The 19,420-nt window shown below is 52.2% G+C and overlaps 7 protein-coding genes across 7 annotated transcripts; 4 read left to right on the top strand and 3 right to left on the bottom strand.

The window, feature by feature from the left end:
- Window positions 1-376: 376 nt before the first annotated feature.
- Window positions 377-4,039, top strand: farA (CeGAL family transcription factor; the record flags this gene model as incomplete). The annotated part of the gene is made up of 10 exons (XM_025614211.1): window positions 377-507; window positions 702-726; window positions 934-951; window positions 1,088-1,212; window positions 1,285-2,012; window positions 2,080-2,152; window positions 2,210-2,638; window positions 2,693-2,875; window positions 2,929-3,909; window positions 3,991-4,039. 10 exons carry the CDS (start codon window positions 377-379, stop codon window positions 4,037-4,039), a joined length of 2,742 nt encoding a protein of 913 aa, XP_025461779.1.
- A 596-nt stretch (window positions 4,040-4,635) lies between these two features.
- On the top strand, window positions 4,636-6,477 carry BO94DRAFT_540600 (cystathionine beta-lyase STR3). The gene is made up of 3 exons (XM_025612946.1): window positions 4,636-4,984; window positions 5,098-6,141; window positions 6,224-6,477. The coding sequence occupies exons 1-3, from the start codon at window positions 4,790-4,792 to the stop codon at window positions 6,284-6,286; spliced, it is 1,302 nt and encodes a 433-aa protein (XP_025461778.1). The 5' UTR covers window positions 4,636-4,789; the 3' UTR covers window positions 6,287-6,477.
- Window positions 6,478-6,911: 434 nt separating this feature from the next.
- BO94DRAFT_479353 (uncharacterized protein) lies at window positions 6,912-7,952 on the top strand (the record flags this gene model as incomplete). Its single annotated transcript, XM_025608742.1, has 2 exons — window positions 6,912-7,084; window positions 7,148-7,952. 2 exons carry the CDS (start codon window positions 6,912-6,914, stop codon window positions 7,950-7,952), a joined length of 978 nt encoding a protein of 325 aa, XP_025461777.1.
- Window positions 7,953-8,616: 664 nt separating this feature from the next.
- Window positions 8,617-11,062, bottom strand: BO94DRAFT_330991 (ferric reductase family protein). The gene is made up of 8 exons (XM_025606975.1): window positions 10,839-11,062; window positions 10,532-10,782; window positions 10,361-10,481; window positions 10,245-10,308; window positions 10,013-10,200; window positions 9,866-9,964; window positions 8,842-9,816; window positions 8,617-8,764 (listed from the first exon to the last, which is right to left on the bottom strand). Exons 1-8 carry the CDS (start codon window positions 10,946-10,948, stop codon window positions 8,758-8,760), a joined length of 1,815 nt encoding a protein of 604 aa, XP_025461776.1. The 5' UTR covers window positions 10,949-11,062; the 3' UTR covers window positions 8,617-8,757.
- Window positions 11,063-11,714: 652 nt separating this feature from the next.
- Window positions 11,715-13,422, bottom strand: BO94DRAFT_479272 (putative cysteine synthase B; the record flags this gene model as incomplete). The annotated part of the gene is made up of 3 exons (XM_025608740.1): window positions 11,715-12,278; window positions 12,335-13,164; window positions 13,230-13,422. 3 exons carry the CDS (start codon window positions 13,420-13,422, stop codon window positions 11,715-11,717), a joined length of 1,587 nt encoding a protein of 528 aa, XP_025461775.1.
- A 1,003-nt stretch (window positions 13,423-14,425) lies between these two features.
- BO94DRAFT_591091 (putative MFS drug transporter) lies at window positions 14,426-16,300 on the top strand (the record flags this gene model as incomplete). Its single annotated transcript, XM_025616087.1, has 6 exons — window positions 14,426-14,568; window positions 14,620-15,413; window positions 15,477-15,666; window positions 15,724-15,789; window positions 15,859-15,912; window positions 15,994-16,300. The coding sequence occupies 6 exons, from the start codon at window positions 14,426-14,428 to the stop codon at window positions 16,298-16,300; spliced, it is 1,554 nt and encodes a 517-aa protein (XP_025461774.1).
- A 208-nt stretch (window positions 16,301-16,508) lies between these two features.
- Window positions 16,509-19,381, bottom strand: BO94DRAFT_540594 (E3 ubiquitin-protein ligase). The gene has a single exon (XM_025612945.1). The coding sequence runs from the start codon at window positions 19,177-19,179 to the stop codon at window positions 16,981-16,983; it is 2,199 nt and encodes a 732-aa protein (XP_025461773.1). The 5' UTR covers window positions 19,180-19,381; the 3' UTR covers window positions 16,509-16,980.
- Window positions 19,382-19,420: the final 39 nt, after the last annotated feature.

Genomic DNA, 19,420 nt, shown 5'->3' with positions numbered 1-19,420 from the left:
CCTCCGCCAGACTCCATCGATCGCATCCATCGGTCGGGTGGCGTCGAGTTCCTCTCCCCTCCTGCTCCATCGCCTGGCTAGGTGCTTTACCTGTTCCCGTTCCGTGCTTCTGCCAGTCTGGGAGCTGTTCCAGACGTTTTAGAAAAAGCAATCCACAACTCACCACTGCCTCTCACATTACCATCTTTACTTTTTCCCTGGGCCTGCCCTCGCCTTTTCCTTTCCTGCCGTCTGACGTATTTTCCTCTTTTTTTCCCTTTTTACCGATTCTCGAGTCCTAAATCTTAACGAATTCCGCGAACCTATCTTTTACGGCCCTTGCTGCTCCAGACCCTTTCTTTGTCGCAAAGTCTCTCTGGATGGGTACCTGGTGGCCATGAGCACTGCAGAAAACCACACAGATCCAACAGCCTCCAAAACCAGCCCAGCCCCAAGTACAGCGGGCTCTACGGGAACTTCTGGTATTACTGTGCGCACGGGATCCAACGGACACATGAGTTTCAGAAGGTGAGTGGTGACAGTTCGGTCGTTGCTTTTGTCCGTTTGCGCTCGCGGGGCTGTGGTGAGGATGAAGCGCCTGAACGCCAGGCGCAGACCCCCAATCCCCGATCGGGGTGGCTACCGGACAAAAAGTATAGTATCAAATTTGGTCGAGAACTTATAGAAGCTAATCGGCTTTATCTAATCTCCTTCTCTCACAGACAACGTGCGTCGCGTGCTTGTGAGGTACGTCTTGCTTCCTGCGAGGTCGCGTTTGTGCTGGGAGCCTCGGCACCTCGGCTCATGCGCAGCTTGTTCCCTCCCTCCCTGTCCGCCCGCAGACTATGCGGCCGCGCCCTCCCCTCCCCTCCCTCAATGACAAGGGCAATACAACCACCCTTCTTCATTTATAGAACTTGCTTTGGCTAATATTCTTTTTTTGCGCCCGTGAAGACATGCCATGCTCGAAAAGTGAGTTCCCTTTTTTTTTTTTTTTTTTTGAAACACCCCGTTCCCACCCGGATGTATGCCTCCGTCCGCGTTTGGCAGTGCGCTCGTGATTTCGATGCCTGAACGAGCTTGCTAATCATTCCACTCCAATGGCCAGGTTCGCTGCGATGCTGCCAGCTTAGGTGTGCCATGCACCAACTGCGTGGCGTTCTCGATAGAGTGCAGGATCCCTACGCCGAAACGTAAGAAGAACCAAACCAAATCGAAAGATAATACAAGCGGGTATGCCTCCCAGTGTCCCTTCCGCTGTCAGGGTAGAACTCTACTGACAATGTCTTTTTCTTGTCTTATCAGAGGGGAAGAAGTCGAAGAGAAATCGCCACCGAGAAAACCGGAGCCACCAGCAATAGAGAGCGGCAAGGATGCCTTCGGTTATCAAAGCAATCGAATGGCTGTCGACGGTATGCCGGTTACTACCCTCACAGAAACACAGGCCGCTCAACAAGCGTCCCATAATTCAATGTATGCCCAGTTTATGAAGCCGAAATTTGCGCGCGCCCCGATAAAGGAGCCTGGAAGAGTTGCCTATCTTGGCGAGTCGTCAAACCTATCGCTCCTCGTCCAAGACCGCCATGGGACTACCGATGTCGTACACTACCCTCTGCCTCCTAACATGGGAGGCACGCCCGCTAGGCTGACAGACCTGGACAGCTTGGAGTTAGATATTCTTCACCAACGCGGTGCCTTCCTACTGCCGCCAAAGCCCCTGTGTGATGAGCTGGTTGAAGCGTACTTCAAATGGGTTGCTCCCGTGGTGCCTATCGTTAATCGTAGCCGCTTTTTGCGGCAATATCGGGATCCAAAAAACCCTCCGTCTTTGCTTCTCCTCCAAGCCATTCTTCTGGCGGGTTCGCGAGTCTGTACAAACCAGCAACTGATGGATGCCAGCGGTTCAACCACGCCAGCTGCCATGACGTTCTATAAACGGGCAAAAGCACTATATGATGCCAATTATGAGGATGATCGCGTCACTATTGTCCAAGCACTGGTTCTTCTAGGCTGGTACTGGGAAGGGCCTGAAGGTAGGCATAGTTGCAACTTGCAACTCCTGCCCTTGAGCCCCAGGGGAGCTTTGCTAATGTGGCTTAGATGTTACCAAGAATGTGTTTTACTGGACAAGAGTGGCAATGGTCGTGGCTCAGGGTTCGGGTATGCATCGAAGGTATGAGTGCCTTTTAGCACATTCTACACAAAGGAATACCAATTAATGCCGCCGCAGCGTGGAATCTTCCCAGCTTAGCAAGCCCGATAAAAGGTTATGGAAGCGAATTTGGTGGACTCTATTCACGAGGGACCGATCGGTGGCTGTCGCCCTCGGTCGGCCCATCGGCATCAACACCGACGATTCGGATGTTGGAATGTTGACCGAGGATGATTTCGTTGAAGACGAGATCGACATGGTTGCGGAGTATCCGTCCGACCCGGTACATGTACAGTTCTTCCTTCAATACGTCAAGCTCTGCGAGATCATGGGCTTGGTTCTCTCTCAGCAGTACTCTGTGGCCTCGAAGTCTAGACGCATGAATGCTATGGATCTCACCCACTCGGATATGGCCTTAGCAGACTGGCTCCAGAACTGTCCCAAGGAGGTGTGTTGGCAACGGCAACGGCATCACTTCTGGGCAGCTCTTCTTCATGCCAATTATTAGTGGGTTATGCAGACCGATGATTCGTATCGTTTTTGCGCTAACTTGATCCAAAGCACAACGCTCTGTCTCCTGCATCGAGCACACATGCCGCCTGCGTCTTCTGTTTCAAGCAATTATCGCGTGGAAGAAATGGCGTACCCATCGCGAACCATTGCATTTCAGGCAGCCGGAATGATCACCTCGATTGTTGAGAACCTACAAAATCATCAAGAAATCAGATATGCGCCTGCTTTCATGTAAGATGATGCATCTCTGCATAGTGCCTATACCCCGCTGACTCCCAGCACAGTGTTTACAGCTTATTCTCGGCTTTGATTATGCATGTCTACCAAATGCGATCTTCCGTTCCCTCGATTGTGGCTACCTGCCAGGAACGAATCAATATCTGCATGCAGGCTCTCAAGGACGTGTCGAAAGTCTGGCTCGTAGCCAAGATGGTGCATACGTTATTCGAATCCATTCTCGGAAATAAAGTCCTGGAAGAACGCCTTCAGAAAGCTGCGGGCAGAAGACATCAGCGAGTACGGCCCGAGACGATGCAACAGCCGCCTGCGAGGAGACCTGAACCCCCGAAGCGCAAATTCGACGAGATGGAATTTGGTCTGCCCAATGGAGGAGGCCCCACACCGCCGGTATCTTACGAACGATCTCGTCCTCAAACGCCTGCTGTCACCCCCTCAAGGGAAATGCAGCCTCCTGGTTTAAGCCTGCCCCAAGGCTCCCCCCCAGCTCCAGGAGGGCCAGGAGTCTCTCGCGGAAATACGCGCCCAACGACCCCTTTCAACCAGTTTTCCTTACCCGCGACGCCACCCGATCTATTCCTTGTTACGCGCACCTCTCCCAACCTTTCCCCGTCCCTCTGGGAAAACTTTCAGCCGGACCAATTATTCCCTGATGGCACAGCGTTCTTCCCAGAATTAACGTCTCCCCAACCAAACGCGGTTGATCCGCAACTCCAGATGCAGTCTCAGCTACCGACTCAGAACATGGACCAACGGCCAATCATTCCCCAACAGATGGCAGCGCGCGGAAGTCTTTCCGCCGCTCAGGGTAGCCCGGAGGTTATGTCTACTCTGGCACCTGGAATCGGTCTGCCGGGTCAGCAACCACAGCAGGTGTTTGGGTTAGAGAACCAGCAAGGCTGGCCAATGCAGAACTTGGACGCCGCTTTGGGTGGGGCGACGATGGACGCTGCGAGCCAGGATGACAACTGGAGTAGTAGCTCACGGAGCGGGCCGACAGCTCCAACCACTCTCAATGTGGAGGACTGGTAAGTTGATTTCTGCTACTTGGACTGAGGCCTTCAGCGAGTATAGGTGTATACGAATACTAACCGACGCTTTTGTTTTAGGTTCCAATTCTTCGGCATTAACGGTAGTTTTGGCGACCTGGCGACCTAAGCGGTGTTGTGCTTATAAATATCTTCTGGGATTTGACATGGCATGGGCGGTCATTTGATGGATGTACGGTTGTACTGGGCTGAATCACCAATACCACGTCAAGGTGATTCTCGCAAGGGTGTAGCATGCATGTTATGTATTTGATTGGGTACAGTGGATCTCATATTCAGATCTCCCTGGTTGTTGGAGATATGGGTTAGTGTCATTCCTTGGGACGGGGTGAGGAGCATTGGGCGAATGCGCCCTACATTCATGTGTATAATGACCTCAGTAGCAGATTTCAAATTGATGCAATCTGCTTTGCACTATAGTAGTAGGTAATTATTTCGAGCCCTCTGGGCAGTAGACCGCTTGCTCCATTCTCGTACACCCGGCGATGGCATGCCTCAGGCGCCGCATGAGTCAGTGGCAGGACGTCTCCCGACTGGGCCTAGTGGATGACGACATCGCGGCACGGCCGGTTCAACCAATGACAGGACGCGGGATCTGGGGCCATCCTTACCAACTCGGGCAATCGCCAATGCTGACTACGACTCGGGGTGACTCTTCTGGGGAAGACAATAATTTCGCCCTTTTCCATACCAGCACCTTTGTTATCCCATCGTTCTTTGGCAATCCCATTTTTGTTCAGCCATTGTCTTTGCTTTAAGCTTCGATTCTATCTGCTCTCACGTCCTGTGGTGTCCATCGCCTCTCCCTGACCCTTTCCATCGCCTCTTACCATCCCCCCGCTGTTCCGTCCCCGCAGCGATGTCGGCCTCAGGATCCGGCAATGATGCCGCGGTGAAGAAGGCCTTTCCTCGTGTCGACCTCGAAGGACACGATCTTCCTCCATCCCCCGCTCCCTCTAGCCCTCATGCTGGTAGACGCTACAACATTGCCACTGAGCTAGTCTATACGGAAGGAAATGATCAGTACAATGCCAGCAGCGTTCCGATCTATCAGGTACCGATCAATTCCCCCGGGTTTTTCATTTTACTTTTTCAATTGCCCGGGTTACACCGTCGGACATGGGCGACTAAGATGTGGAGAGAGAGAGCTAATTGATGTGTCTGTAGAGCGCTACGTTCAAACAGACTTCCGGTGGCGGAGGCGGCGAATATGACTACACTCGCTCTGGAAACCCTACCCGGACGCACCTTGAGCGACACCTCGCCAAGATCATGTCAGCCCAGCGGGCTCTAGTGGTGTCCTCCGGTATGGCTGCTTTGGACGTGATTTCCCGCCTTCTTCGTCCTGGTGATGAAGTGGTGACTGGCGACGACCTCTACGGTGGCACGAATCGCCTCCTGAAGTATTTGTCCACGAACGGCGGCATCATCGTTCATCATGTCGATACTACAGTTCCCGAGAAAGTGCGCGAGATTCTCACCTCAAAGACAGCCATGGTCTTGCTCGAGACGCCGACCAACCCACTCATCAAGATCGTGGATATTCCCCAGATTGCCGCGGCTGCCCACGAAGCGAACCCCAATTGCGTTGTGTCTGTCGACAACACCATGATGTCTCCTCTTCTGCTCAACCCTCTCGAGCTCGGTGCTGATGTTGTGTACGAGAGTGGTACCAAGTACCTTTCCGGTCATCACGATCTCATGGCGGGTGTGATTGCAGTTAACGACATGGCTCTCGGCGAGCGGTTGTACTTCACAATCAACGCTTCCGGCTGCGGTCTGTCGCCCTTCGACTCATGGCTGTTGCTGCGTGGTGTGAAGACCCTCAAGGTTCGGATGGACCAACAGCAGACCAACGCACAGCGCATTGCCGAGTTTCTTGAAAACCACGGCTTCAAGGTGCGGTACCCTGGTCTGCGGTCGCACCCACAATATGAGCTCCACCACTCCATGGCCCGGGGCTCGGGAGCCGTGCTTTCGTTCGAGACAGGGGATGTGGGAGTGAGCGAGCGCATTGTCGAGAGCGCCAAGCTGTGGGCTATCAGTGTGAGCTTTGGTTGTGTCAACAGCTTGATCAGTATGCCGTGCCGGATGAGCCATGCCAGCATTGACGAGAAGACGAGACGGGAGCGTGCGATGCCCGAGGATCTTATTAGGCTGTGTGTGGGTATTGAAGATGCGGATGATCTCATTGATGACTTGCAGCGGGCGGTAAGTTTTTCTATTTCTATTTTTTTCCCTTCTATCTTCTCCCCTCTTTTGGGTGCACTTTGGAGCTAATATTGAGGTATAGCTGGTACAAGCTGGGTCTGTCAATGTCACGCTGGACGATTTCCAGGCGAACTCGGCCAACTAAGCTACGTATGGTATTTATATCTATACTCTCTCTGTAATTGAGGCATTGAGTGAATGCTGAGGTCATGATTAAAAGAGACGATTATCATTTGGCGTTTGGGAGCATTTATCTATCATGTGTGTAAAAATCGGGAATGAAACGTTAGAATCCAACAATTAGCCGACGCGCGAGTTGGTATTATTTGGTAGAAGTGGAAAGCCGTCGGCAGATTGGCAGAAGGATCGGCCGGCATCGGAGGGCAGTTCCGAGGGGTTTGCAAAAGCTTCCCAACTCATTGGCCGGGCGATTCTCGTCCGCTGCAAGTCCGCGCCCGCCGTCGCCATTAATTAATCGCGATTAATCTGATGTGATCTCTCTCTTCTCCATGCCTGGCGTGAGGCTAACTGCAAGCTACCTACCACCACGATGGGCATCTGAGCCGTCGGGCTTCCTTACCTTAATCCCTCACTGACGCTTCTTCTCCGAGTCAGACCTCTTCGCCATCTCTTCGCCCGCGCCTATCTGGATGACGTTATTTTAGCGATCGCAGTTACATCCCTTCGTCCCCTGCAATCCTCTCTCCGATTGTCTCTTCCTCTTTTCTTTCTCTTTCTTTCTTATCTATCTCCATCCCCGACCGGCGACCATGCCTCGGAATGCGCTCTCCCCCGAAGCGCCTCTCACCATGTCGACAATTTCTGAGCAATCCATATCGACCGATTGGAACACCAACCGTTTAGGAGCGCGACTGGGAGTCGACGTTGCCAGCGCGGCGACAGCAGGAGCCTTGACATGCCCGGTCATCACGGTCATCGACCGGTATGCTATAGCTCACTCGATCCTAACCTGCCGCGAAGAAAAACTGACCGAATCGTTGTCCAGTGCGATCATTGAGAAAGCAGCAAAAGGCGTTTCTATCCGCCAGACCATCACCTCCTGCTTCCGATCCATGCTCACGAAACCGGGGGGCTTTTTCCTCAGCACTCCGTTCCTCCTCATCTACACGCTCTACACGTCCACCTACCTCACCGCGAACACGATTGACACCTTCACTTCCACCATGCGCAACAAGCCCTTCGAGACTGTCTTCCCAGGCACCGCCAAGTTCCTCACCACAACCGCAGTGAACATGGGCATATGTGTATATAAGGACGCCAGGTTCGCGCGGATCTTCGGCGCATCCTCCCCTCCTACATCAGCTTCCGCATCTCCGTCTGCGCCACCGTCACAATCTGCACCCGCGTCCGCGTCCACGTCCACGTCCGCCCCAGCCTCCTGTCACCCCTCGGGCGCCGCGAAAGTCCCCAAGATTTCCTACTCTCTTTTCTGTCTGCGCGATAGCATCACCATCTTCGCTTCCTTCAACATCCCCGCGCTCGTCGCTCCCTCCATCCCGGATACCATTGCCGCCACCCCCGGAATGAAAGCCGCCCTCGCGCAGTTCTCCTGTCCCGCTCTGATGCAGTTCGTCAGCACGCCTATGCACCTGCTCGGCCTGGATCTGTATAACCGACAGCCGCCTGGAGGTTTAGGTTGGCGCGAGCGCGCCTCGCGCATTCGACGCGACTACGTCCCGAGTTGCTTTGCGCGCATGGGCAAGATCGTTCCCGCGTACGGCGTGGGCGGTGTTGTCAATGTCCGGATGAGAGCTTCTCTGATGGAGTATCTGGAGGGGAAGAAGAATTAATCCCTTCTTTCCTCACTCACCCTCACTATCTACTACTTTCTATCCCCTCTCAATTTCCAACATATGATCCTTGGATCTTGTTGAGGTACATACAACATTCATAGACAGAGCACGCACATCTCTGCTATTTTCCCATTCTTATTTATACACTCATCCCACTCTCCACTCATAGAGACGTTACAGATTCCTTCCGGGCTGGCGTTTTTTTTTGTTTGTTTGTTGTCCCTTTTTCGGATCGGTGTTCTGGTATAGATCTAGAGTTGTTTGTTGGCCCTAGCTAATGTTTGGTTGATGATGAGATGTGCTTGTTCCTTTGTCCGTTTGCTTGACATCGGTTTTGGTTAGATTGTATCTCTTGTGATTGATGATGACCACCTGGGCTTTTGCTGCTCAGTGCACCTGCCTTCCTTTTCGGGGGCTCGGGTTCGATGGAACCTTGATTTTATTCTTCTTCTTCTTTGTTGCTGGTTGTTTTTGTTGGATCGCTTGTCTAGATGATATATCGATCTTTCTTGACCGTTGAATCGTATGTGATGTGATACTATGAGGATTATGCTCGTTTTTGGTAGGGTTGTCTATTAGTTTAGATGGGGGGAGAACGTGTATTATTTGTCAAGTATGTTGTCTGAGGAAAATTATATAGATGGTTTCCATCTTCATAGAAGGGAAGAAGTATCAAGACGAAAGGAGAGTATTTATGTACTGTCGCGCTTTTTAATTACAGGCAGGCCAGGGTAAGGCAAACAAGACGTCTGTGTATACTAACCAAATGCCGAGGATATCCAGATGTTATAAATTGTAATATTTACCACCTATTCACCGGTTAGGTTAAACTATATTTTCCATCGGACAGGGATCCATGAGGTAAAGAGGCAAGGGGAGGGCTCACGAAAACGGTTCCGTATGCAGATATACCTCCTCCACGGAGGAGCCTTTGCGGATCACCTGGCTTTGCGCCTCCGCGGCCGCGTTCTGGACATCGTGGATCATGGACGCCGGTCCACATGTGAAGATGGCGATGTGGCGCGCCGTGGGTGATGTTGTGCTGGCGGTGATGATGCCTGAGATGTCGGGTCGGCTCCCTACCTGGACCGTGTCTGGGTTTATGTCTGTCTGGGATGGGACGCCGTGGATGGAGTCTGGAGATCTCCCCTTTTCGCCTGAGGAAAGTAGGAGAGGGGAGCCGGACGCTGGGGTGGAAAGTTGAGTTGTCGAGGTGATGTAGATGGATAGGGAGATTTTGTCGTCGGGGATGCTGTAGGCTGCAAGTTTGGAGTTGATTGCTTCGCGGTACCAGTCTGCTAGGGTATGGGTTCGGGTTGCGAAATAGAGTTGGATCGTTGGGGTGGGTTTGGTAGGCTGTTGGCGGTATGCTCTGAGTGCTTCTTCGAGGATTGGGAGGGAGAAGCCGCCGCCTGTGCCACCGGTGATGAGGATGAGAGTATCGAATCGTGAGATATCGGTGGATTTGGATATACCGCCGTATGGACCTTCGAGGAACACGGTTTCGGATGAGTTAGGTTTCTCGAGGGCGGTGTTGCCCAGACTGGCTGTTAGTCCTCGGCGTGGCTTGATGTAGAAGGTGATTTCTGGCGCTTTGCCGGTTTGTTTGGGGCCGTGGTAGAGAGAGCAGATGGTGAATGGGTGGGTACTGAAGCAGTGGATGCCTTGCTGAAGGCTGAGGAACCGGACGAAGACGTGTTGGCCTGGGCGCCATGTCATGATGGTGGGGATCCTGATCCGGACGAGACCGCAGGGGAGATACTCGATTATGGCTGTGTGGCGGCCGTGCATGAAGTAGGTGCGAACGTTGGATATACAGAGACTGAGGAGGTAGATGGCTCCGGTGGCGATGAAGTAGTCCCTGATGGTGTGAGCTTGGCAGGATGATATGAGATTCGTGGGGAGCTTACCATGAAGTCAGACGGAAGTCACAGTGGAAGAAGAAGAATATGATGAAAAGCAAAGCGGCGAGAAAGTGGGTGGCTTTGAAAAATTCGTAGAAACGGTTCCTGTAGGGGTCAGCTTGCTTGTTCGGCGATTGGTCTAGACAGTCTTGCCTGATAGCTGGCAATGACATGAGTGTCAAGTATGCCTGCGGAATCAAAGCAGCAACTCCGGTCCAGTATGTCACTTCGGTTTTCCACTGCTCGACCATATCACCTTTATCAATGTGATATACTATGAAAGGAAACGTATGTATGAGCGCCAGGACAAACATAGCGTAGCTGGTCCAGTGGTGAAAGACCTGAGCAGTCAGCTTATGTCTCATTGTATTGGCGGTAGACATACTTGAAGCTTCTCATGAGGCACTCCGGTCAATGCTGAGATAAGATTGGTTTTCGCACTCAGTGCCCTAATCAAAGTTAGCAACCAGCGATACCGTCGTTAGCCTCGAAGTCACTGACAAGACAAATGGGAGCAAAGCCAACGCCATCCATCCGCTTCTCGTCGCAATCGGCGGACTACCTCCATAAGAGACTGTTGCCGTATTGGGCCAGTAGTAAGGCCGGGGCCCCAGGGTCATGGCTTTCAACAGTTAGCCAAAGCTGCAATTCCTCAAAATTGGGTGAACAAACCGAAGAAGAATACTGCTCCTATCAGCACCAGGAGAAGGACTCCCAGCGAATAGGTGCAGGAACGCAACACGGGTAGTTGGAAGCATTTGTAGACCAGATATCTCCCTGCTGCTGTTGATTTTCGCCAGACAGCAGACCTCTTGAATGAGATGGGGCTGTGCTTGGAAATCAGGTGCAGTATAGTGAAAACCCCGACAGTTGCACATAAGAAGTATATAGTATTCAAAGCGTAGACATGGTCAGATTGGTACCTATTGACAGCGCCATTAACATCAAATTGGCCACACATGGGAATGGAGAGGGATACCAGTATCTCCAATGCCCGTGGCGATAGGCACACTGTTCTGGTGTCAAGGTGCAATCATCTGCTCGAGAGGAATGTAGCATAACCGGTTGGTCCAGCCATGGAAGCCCCATGTTGAAAGACTATTGTGCAAAGACGCCAGTAGACTGGGTTCTGTACAACAATGCTCGGTATGACTACTACATCCACAACGTGGTTCTAGAAGCCGGGTTGTTGATTATTCTATGTGAGGCCATGTGTCCAAAGGTGTAGGTTTTGAACAAACCAGGCAGAAGCCCTAAGAGCGAAGCGATGTAACAACATGGCCCAGCGCTATTCCTGATGGACTGACAATCATCATCTATGGTACGAATCCCTGGGCCTTCCGATCTGGCGGAAGCAGCAGCCCTGTCCAGCGACATGTTGTTGTCCTGTAACAACGGGTTGCTCATTGGCTGGAAGGTGCTCACAATTGAGCAGATTTCTCTGTCTAGCGCGGAATGTATACGCATGCGGGGCGTGCTGGTGGACTACTATCTGATCGTCCTTTCCTACTAGTAATAGACTTAGCATAACCTGCCTGTTGGCCTGGTGAGTGGAATGAATGAGTAGTGACCAGGTCCTTTCCTGATTTTCCCAGCCGGTCTGTTTTCACGGGCTGGTGAGCATGTTTGCGCAGGATAACTACTAGATTAAGTGTGGGTTTCTGATGCATCGGACTCATCTCGCACCAATGACAGATGCCCGAATAGTGGAGTCCCCATGAGAGGCCAAATTGAAGACAAATGGAGATTGAAACGGCGTCATTGAGTAGCTAAGGATGGAAGTCGAGGGGTGGGAAGTGAAACGAAGGAATGCAACGTCGCGAAGGGAGACCATCGTTTGCGTCCCCGATCAGGCCTAGTGTGGATCCGTGACCGGGAGCGCCGCGAAGAATCCCGCCGCCGCCTCATCGTTTCCTGCTTGGACTTTGCCAGTAGTATGCATCATCTCGTTGCTCTTGTTGCCCCACAGCACATGGTCCTTGAGCGCTTGATATCCGCCCCGGAGACTGTCCGCTTTGATCCCCTTGGCTCGCAGCACGCTGGTGGCTACCCGTGCCGTGTCTCCATTGTAACAGATCACTAGGACATGATGGGCGTTCAATTTACCAAGTACTTCCTCGTTGCTGAACAATGCTTCTAGCTCCAGCCACTGCGCCTCCAACACGCCCGGCTCAGTGAACGGCTTGGGCGTATGAGAGTCCAGGCTTTGCAGGGGAATGCTCACTGATCCGGGAAGGTTCCAAGTGGCAAAGTCCGCCGCTGTTCTCAAGTCCAAGACGTAGCACAGATGTCGGAGCACCATGCCGCTCAAGAGGTCCGGTGAAAAGCACCGGGGAGATTCATAATACTGGGTGAACAAAACTACGGGGCTTCTTTCCCAGCTCTCATCATATCGGTAGAGATCAACGCAAGCAAGCCTCTGAAAGAAGGGTGTTAGAATCACCTCAGCCTTTGGGTTAAAGATCATTAACCTACCTGATTCTGAACCGGAGGAAACTTCTCGGGGCCTAGCTTCTCAAAATACTCGCCAATGTATTGATATGGCAGGTCGCAACAGAGGAAGACGCAGTGAACGGAGCCATCTGGTCCCACCAATTGTGACAGCGTACCGGCATGTTTCCGTTTCTCTAGCATCTGAAAGAGGCCCTTCAAATTAAACCCGGATGACGGCCCACAGACGATCCCATCCCGACACAAGTTCAAGGATAAGGAGTATGAGTCATGCGAATTGACTTCTTCCAGAGCATCCAGCGCATCCTTCCAGGGGAACTCCACTGGCTTCATTAGGGCAAATGACCGTGGTCCTGGGACTCGGTCCCCTGGTGCAGTGCATACACCAAGCCGTAGCACAGACGGCTTGGCCCCTTTGAAGTAAGTCCCCAGTCCGGTCATTGTTCCGGATGTGCCCATACCCGCACAAATGACATTGATCTCCGGGAGTTGCTTGAGTATCTGGGGGCCAGTCCAGCGGATGTGTGCATGCCAGTTATCATCGTTCTCATACTGGTTTGGGTTAACAATATCATCAGACCGCGTTGCCATTGCCCGGGCAATCTGGATACCCCCGCGCTCGTCATATGGCTCGGGTTGAGACGGGCCACCGAACAGAGTGATGCCAAGGCCAAAAAACTGCATCAGTCGTAGCTTGGCCTCGCTGGTCTTGTTACTCAAGAAGGCCCGTGTGTCGCCAATGCCGTGCATCACACGAGCGATCATAGACATTGAAATCACGGTGGATCCCGAGCTGTATTCGACAATTGTCTTCGTCCTGCCCGGCACCACAGTGGACTCAAGCATATTCATCGCTAATTCTGTCAGTGCCAGTGCCAGTGCCAGCCACCAAAGTTTCTCCCACTGAGAGCAGACATACCTGGCATGGCTTTCACATTGTTTGCCGGGTGCATGGTCATCATTTTTGCATAGATCCGTACGCCATCCTGGTGATATGGATTCAATCGCTCGGGCAGCTCCACCAGCGGCAAAGGAGGCTGGCAGTCGGGATCAAAGTATTTCTTGAGCGCATCCGGGCCAAAGTATACATTATGTTCGTTAACGTTGGCCATGATGTCAGAACTCGAACAATATGGCGAGTATTGATGGCCATATGAGCAAGCCAGCATGGAGGGGCAGGAGCATCAAATTATAGGGCTCTGCTGGAAAGGGTGCGGTGACCCCTCACTGCACCAGATGTGCTTTTCCTGGCTCCAGAAATTGCATTCGGCGCATGATTCTGACGACCAACTAATACATCATGGTGTAAGAATCCGCTTCAGGCAGTTCCTCGTCTCGCATTGAGCAGGTGCTGATGTGGGTGGCGTGAATCTCGACTCATTCGTCGGTAGCGTCTTGCATACAGGACAACACTCGGACAATCGATATCTTGCAGATGTCGCTTTTGGGGTCTAACTTAATTGGGGTCTACACGTAGATGGAGCCATTATGTTTTGCGGGCTATTCATCCACGAAGAACAAAATGTCTCAGCGTGGATACAACAAGAAAGATCGCCACGGGATCGAGAGGGGAATACGTACTCCAACGATCTACATTGAAGATAACGAGGGTTTTTGAGCAGGTTTTGGTCGATCGTTTCCCTCTAACCCTAACCGGCGTTGGGTTGGCTTCTGCAGACGAGATACCGTCTGTTCCATGTGCTACTTGACTATTCTGATTGCAGCTATACGAGGCATCGCTTATCAGTTAGTACGATTCCGGGTTTGCAGCCTTGATTCGGTCATGCAAATCGTGGCTTAGATTTATAGCGTCGCATTCACAGTGCCGTGACTCGGCATTTTATCTTAATTGACCCTTTCGGTTGCTCCTAGTCAGGTTTCTATTCATTATACTACCAACAGAAGGAGCAGAAAATGTCCAGAACTTTGCTTGGCAACGGTCCCAACCAGGCTGACCCCTTGACTGCCTCTCAAGTTATCACAGAGCCTGGCAGAGAAGAAGCGAAAGCAGCTGCGCCGCATGTCTTCAATGAACAAACCAACTATGTTCCAAAGAGCACCATTATCATGGTAGGCCATTATAGAATGGATCTTGAGGAATCAGTATTCTGACTTATGGAACGGATCTTCCTGGCGTGCGCGGCAGTCGATCTGGTAGCAGTGATGGACCAGACCACTCTGGCAGGAAGTTTGTCCATCATCGGAAAATCCCTGAACGCTAGCAACCAGACATCCTGGATATCCGGGGGATACTTTCTGTATGTCAGGCTCGGCTACCGAAGGATACGCCAATTACTAACGCAATGCAGCACCTCAACCTGCTTCCAACTCTTATACGGACGGCTGTCCGATATCTGGTCCCGGAAATATGTCCTATTTGTGGGCTTTGGCATCACCTTCATCGGATTGTTAGCATCATCTCTGGCCCAGACAGCTACCCAATTGATCATTTTCCGTGCATTTACTGGCATTGGCGGCGGCGGACTCATGTCCGTCGCACAGATGATTGTCAGTGATGTGGTTCCACTCCGCGAGCGAGGTAAATACCAAGGCATTCTCGGGGCCGTGGTGGCAATAGGCAATGGAATCGGCCCAGTAATTGGGGGAGCTCTCGCTTCCGTATCCCACGACTCATGGCGGTGGATCTTCCGGCTGATGCTGCCACTCACGGTCATTGCAACTCTAGCTGTGATGTTCTTCATGCCTTTGCGAAAGGTCACCGGCGAGTGGAAAGCAAAATTGAAGGCGATCGACTTCTTCGGTGCGCTCTTAGCTCTGGGAGGTACAGCTCTGCTCATGCTCGGACTGACCTGGGGCGGCAGCGAGTATCCCTGGAAATCAGCGCATGTTATTGCAACCATCATCGTTGGGTTTGCCGTGTGTGTAACGTTCATGATGTGGCAGTGGAAAGGCGCTCCATATCCTCTAGTGCCCATACATATGTTCAAATCTCGCATTGTCAACGGCGCATGCTTAACCATGTTCATCAATGGTTGGAACTTGATGGTGCAGCTCTATTACATCCCCACATTTTATGAACTGGTATTCAATTACTCAACCACCAAATCCGCTGCAATGCTATTACCAATCACCCTGGTGCAGAGTGAGTCGCATCTTCCATCCTTCCCCTTCTCCTCCAGTCCATCATGCTCACTCAACACTCCAGCTTTTAGCAGTACCGTCTCCGGTCTGATCGTGCACTGGGTCGGCAGATATAGAGAACCCATCCTCTTCGGTTGGATGGTCTGGGCTGTCGGACTGGGCCTGATCTCAACCCTAGACAAAACAGCTGGTCTAGGTAAACAGGTCGGATATGGCATTCTGACTGGTATAGGCACAGGAAGCACCCTACAGCCGTAAGACACTCCACTCCATTCAGTCCACCACAGACGCAATCACTCACAAATTCCCAGCGCCCTAATCGCAGTACAAGCCGGTGTCGAACGACGTGACATGGCCATAGTGACTTCATTCCGGAAGTAAGCTTAACCCCAACATTCTCTCATTCTCATCCCAAATCCTCACTCACCCTAACTCCCAACCAACAGCTTCATCCGAAACCTAGGCGGAACCCTCGGCCTCGCAATTGCCGGAACAATCATGTACGTCCAACCTTCCGTCCAACCCCCCACACCAATCACCCCAACATAACATAAACACAAACTAACCAACCCCAACCCCAGAAATAACCTCATCTCAACCGCCATCTCCACCCTCAACCTAACCCCCACCGAACAGCAATCCTTCCTCTCCAGTCCCAGCAAATATCTCTCCCAGCTACCAACAGAGGAAGCAGAACAGGTCCGCGCCCTACTCATCCCCACGTATCGAAAAGGCTTCCGGATTGTATTCACTGCCAATGCAACCCTTGCAGCGCTGGCGTTCCTCCTCGCGGTTGGATTGATTCCGCAGGTGACGCTGGAGCGGGCGGATGATGAGCGGTTGAGGGAGCAGGCGAGGCGTAGGGTTGAGGGGGAGATTGAAGAGTAGTGGTTCGAAGAGGGTTAAGACATGAGGAGCGAGTATGTGTCGTGTACCTGCGTGCCTATTGTAGATTTTTTTTTTCCTGACAGGGGATCTAGTGACATTCGTTGTTGTGATATCTGGATTTTAGCTGTGTTTCAAAGAACGGTATACTCTGGTTAGAATATTACAAGACAATCAATCAATATCGGTAAGTTATAAATCTTTATTGCTCCGGTTCCTGAGCTTTAGCCCTACCCGTATTTTGTTGGGTACAGTGCATTAGATGTCGTCTCTGGCGTACATAGATACGATACGATACAAGAATTTACCATAGCTTCTGACCAAATTGAGAAGACAAAGGTCATAATAAAGTAAAGTATTTAATCATCCCAGAGAATCAGAGAATTGACCTACCTGCCTACCAACCAACCAAACCATTCTCAATAATCCATCCAAGAATTTTAATTCTCCCACTCATCCCATATAGCAGGAGGAAAGGAAAGGAAAGTCGTGCAATCGTCACATCATCAAAACAGTCCAATCCAGTCGTTCTTTCTTATCCAATCCAGGAGGAACAAATTAACCAATCGATCTCTGTATGATTTATTTTGAACGGCCGAATCATTCGATCCTTGAGAACAAACACCCGTCCAAATTACGCCAAAGGAAGAGAGGATGAGTGGGGATGGGAGGAGAGAGGGGGTTTATATCTCGTCGATCACAATGATCCGTTCCACGACCCAATCTACCAAGGTCTGACCTTCGAGCTTCCATCGGCCATCGCGCCAGACTTCATCTAACCAGTAGGACCAGCCCTTGCCTTGGTGGTGAAGAATCAACCGTCCACTGCCGCGGCGTTTGCCTTCTGATGCGGAGAAGTCGTTGTTGACGCGGAGAGTGCCGATTCCGACGCCGGCGGTGCCCTGGCGGGCGTGCCATTCGCGTTCGGCTTTCTCGCCGGCGCGACGCGCCACGGCTTCCTCATCTTCGTCTTGGTATAGTTCGCATTTGTTGCATTCCGTGCAGTGCGAGCCGGGGTTGATACGAAAGTGCTCGCAGAAGTGCTTGTAGCCTTCCATTTCCTCGAACTCGTCTTCATCAGCAAATTCGTCGTCGTTGCCGTCGAGTCCGGCGGGCCCGGCAGCGGGATCGAGGTTTTCTACGAGGTTTACTCGACGGCGCGGTCGAGGACGGCCTCGGCGGTTAGCTGGCTTTATTGGAGCGCCGAGGGCCTTGCGGCAAAGATAGCACATGGAGTAGCCACAGACGCAGGTTAGCTTGTTACAGCCGGATGACTTTACGAACGAGAGGCCGCAGCGGGGGCAGGTACGCTTCACGGCGGCGGTTCGCGCGGCCTCGACGGTGGCCCGCAGGTCGAGGAGGAGTGGCTCGTGACAGACATGCGGATCACGCCACGGCTTTTGGCAGGTGATGCAGCTGACCCGTCGACAGGCCGGGTGCGCGCAGGTGAATCGTTTGGCCCGGATCTTGAGGCAGAGGTTGAGGAGGGCGTTGTCGAAGATGGTGGTCACAGCAGAAGGGTCTAGAAGATAAAGTATGGTTACAGGAATAATAAGTAGGGGTATCAAATCGAGTAAGAAGATGGTGATCAAAAGGCTGGAAATGAGCCCGTCTCGGCGAAAGCGCCAGGCAAGGCCATCGGCAGAGGGATGGTAGACAGGGTCCACTTCGGCGTACGAGCAAAAGGGGCATCGAATGAGCTTCAGCTGGGATTTGAGTAAAACTTCTGAGGCCAGTCGCGTCTCGAACTTGGAATATGTCTCAAGCCCAGCCTTATCGAGCAGGATAGCCCGTTTGACGATCTCTGTGTTTAGGGACCCGTGGCAGCTGTCATGGCCGAACGGCGCCAGGCATTTCAAGGTTGACTTTTCAACATCTACCGATTTAGCCCAGCCCTGACCAAACAAGGCCTCGTGAATCGTTCGCCGGATGCAACCGTAACAGATAATGTGCGCGTTGTCCGAGCATGTCGAAATCTGCTCAAAGGTCACGTCGGCCAAACAGCACTCGCACTCATAAACGGCATCAACTGCCTTGGCTTCGGTCTCGTTCAGCTCCTCCGCCAGCTTCAGGTCCCTTTGTTCCCCCTCTTCCCGCTTCGTTCGAAGTAGCGGCGCCAGCAAGATCTCATGGAGTTCTCGATCCAACTCTTGGCACCCGGTCTTCTTCAACCGCGGAACCAAGTCACCGTCTGTATGACGCTGCCACACGATCAGCGGATGTTCGTTCCTGTCTTTGTTACGCTTAAAAGAAGGCAAGATATTGTTGAAGGTCGCGCGCCAAGTTCTCCGAGAGAGATCGAGTAGAGTCGGACGGGCTCGTATGTAACAGAAATTCACCTCTGCCAGCACTGCCTCCACTGTACTCTTACTCAGACCACTAAACTCCTTCGTAAGAGCCATCTTGACGGCAGCTTTATATTCGTGTGACCGGAACAGCTCGTCAGGGGGAACCAAAAGCTCATGGTCGTTGTGTTGGGTGATAACTTCGCCATCGCTCTCCGAGCCCCCGGCATCGGCTGACATGTTCCATCGCCCTGCTACCCATTCCTCTTTGTGACGAAGCAACTGCTCGACGCAGACATGAAGACGGCTCTGTCCATCAAATCGGACAAGGAGTTCTCGGAACACCTCGACACGAATATCGGGAAAGATTCGAGCCAGGGTCTGCAGGGCATGGTTTAACTCTTCCTGCTCTCGTTTCTGGTCCTCGGAGGTGGGGTTCAAGGCGGCGATGGAGCGAGTTCGGGAAGTGATGCCGAAGGGGTTGTTGCGGAGAGCCTCGCTGATGGTGGTGGAGTGGCTGCCATCGCTGGAACGAAGCGGGGGGGCGGTGGTGGTGGTGGATCTAGAGAAGCTAGGGACAGACAGGGAGAGCACCATCGTTGCACAGACGGAGGGGAGCAAGACTGAGCTTGCTACATGATCGTTGAAGGATAGACGGGGGGGTTGGTCTGGCTAGCAGGGGATGTATCTGCGTATATCAAGCAGATGAAATCACTCCACACTAGTATCGAGGACCAGGCAAGGCGATGAAAGTGAAGGCAGCGCGGGATGCGGTGATGTGAAGGGGAGAGAATGAAATGGTGGATGGGATGAGATGAACATGAGCGGGTTGGTTATT

The sequence above is a fragment of the Aspergillus sclerotioniger genome (genome assembly GCF_003184525.1).
Source record: "Aspergillus sclerotioniger CBS 115572 chromosome Unknown BO94scaffold_50, whole genome shotgun sequence".
NCBI classification, from domain to species: Eukaryota; Fungi; Ascomycota; class Eurotiomycetes; order Eurotiales; family Aspergillaceae; genus Aspergillus; species Aspergillus sclerotioniger.
The sequence above is the reverse complement of the archived record's forward strand: the minus strand, read 5'-3'. Positions and strand labels throughout refer to the sequence as shown.

Bases quoted from the DNA above. Each gene is read 5' to 3' on its own strand.
- BO94DRAFT_540600 (XM_025612946.1), top strand. From the start codon at position 4,790: ATGTCGGCCTCAGGATCCGGCAATGATGCCGCGGTGAAGAAGGCCTTT. The intron at 4,985-5,097 runs GTACCGATCAAT...ATGTGTCTGTAG, and splicing joins GCAGCGTTCCGATCTATCAG to AGCGCTACGTTCAAACAGAC. The intron at 6,142-6,223 runs GTAAGTTTTTCT...ATTGAGGTATAG, and splicing joins TTGATGACTTGCAGCGGGCG to CTGGTACAAGCTGGGTCTGT.
- BO94DRAFT_540594 (XM_025612945.1), bottom strand. From the start codon at position 19,179: ATGGTGCTCTCCCTGTCTGTCCCTAGCTTCTCTAGATCCACCACCACC.
- BO94DRAFT_330991 (XM_025606975.1), bottom strand. From the start codon at position 10,948: ATGGGGCTTCCATGGCTGGACCAACCGGTTATGCTACATTCCTCTCGA. The intron at 10,201-10,244 runs GTATGTCTACCG...CTGACTGCTCAG, and splicing joins TGCCTCATGAGAAGCTTCAA to GTCTTTCACCACTGGACCAG. The intron at 9,965-10,012 runs GCAAGACTGTCT...TGACCCCTACAG, and splicing joins ATGTCATTGCCAGCTATCAG to GAACCGTTTCTACGAATTTT.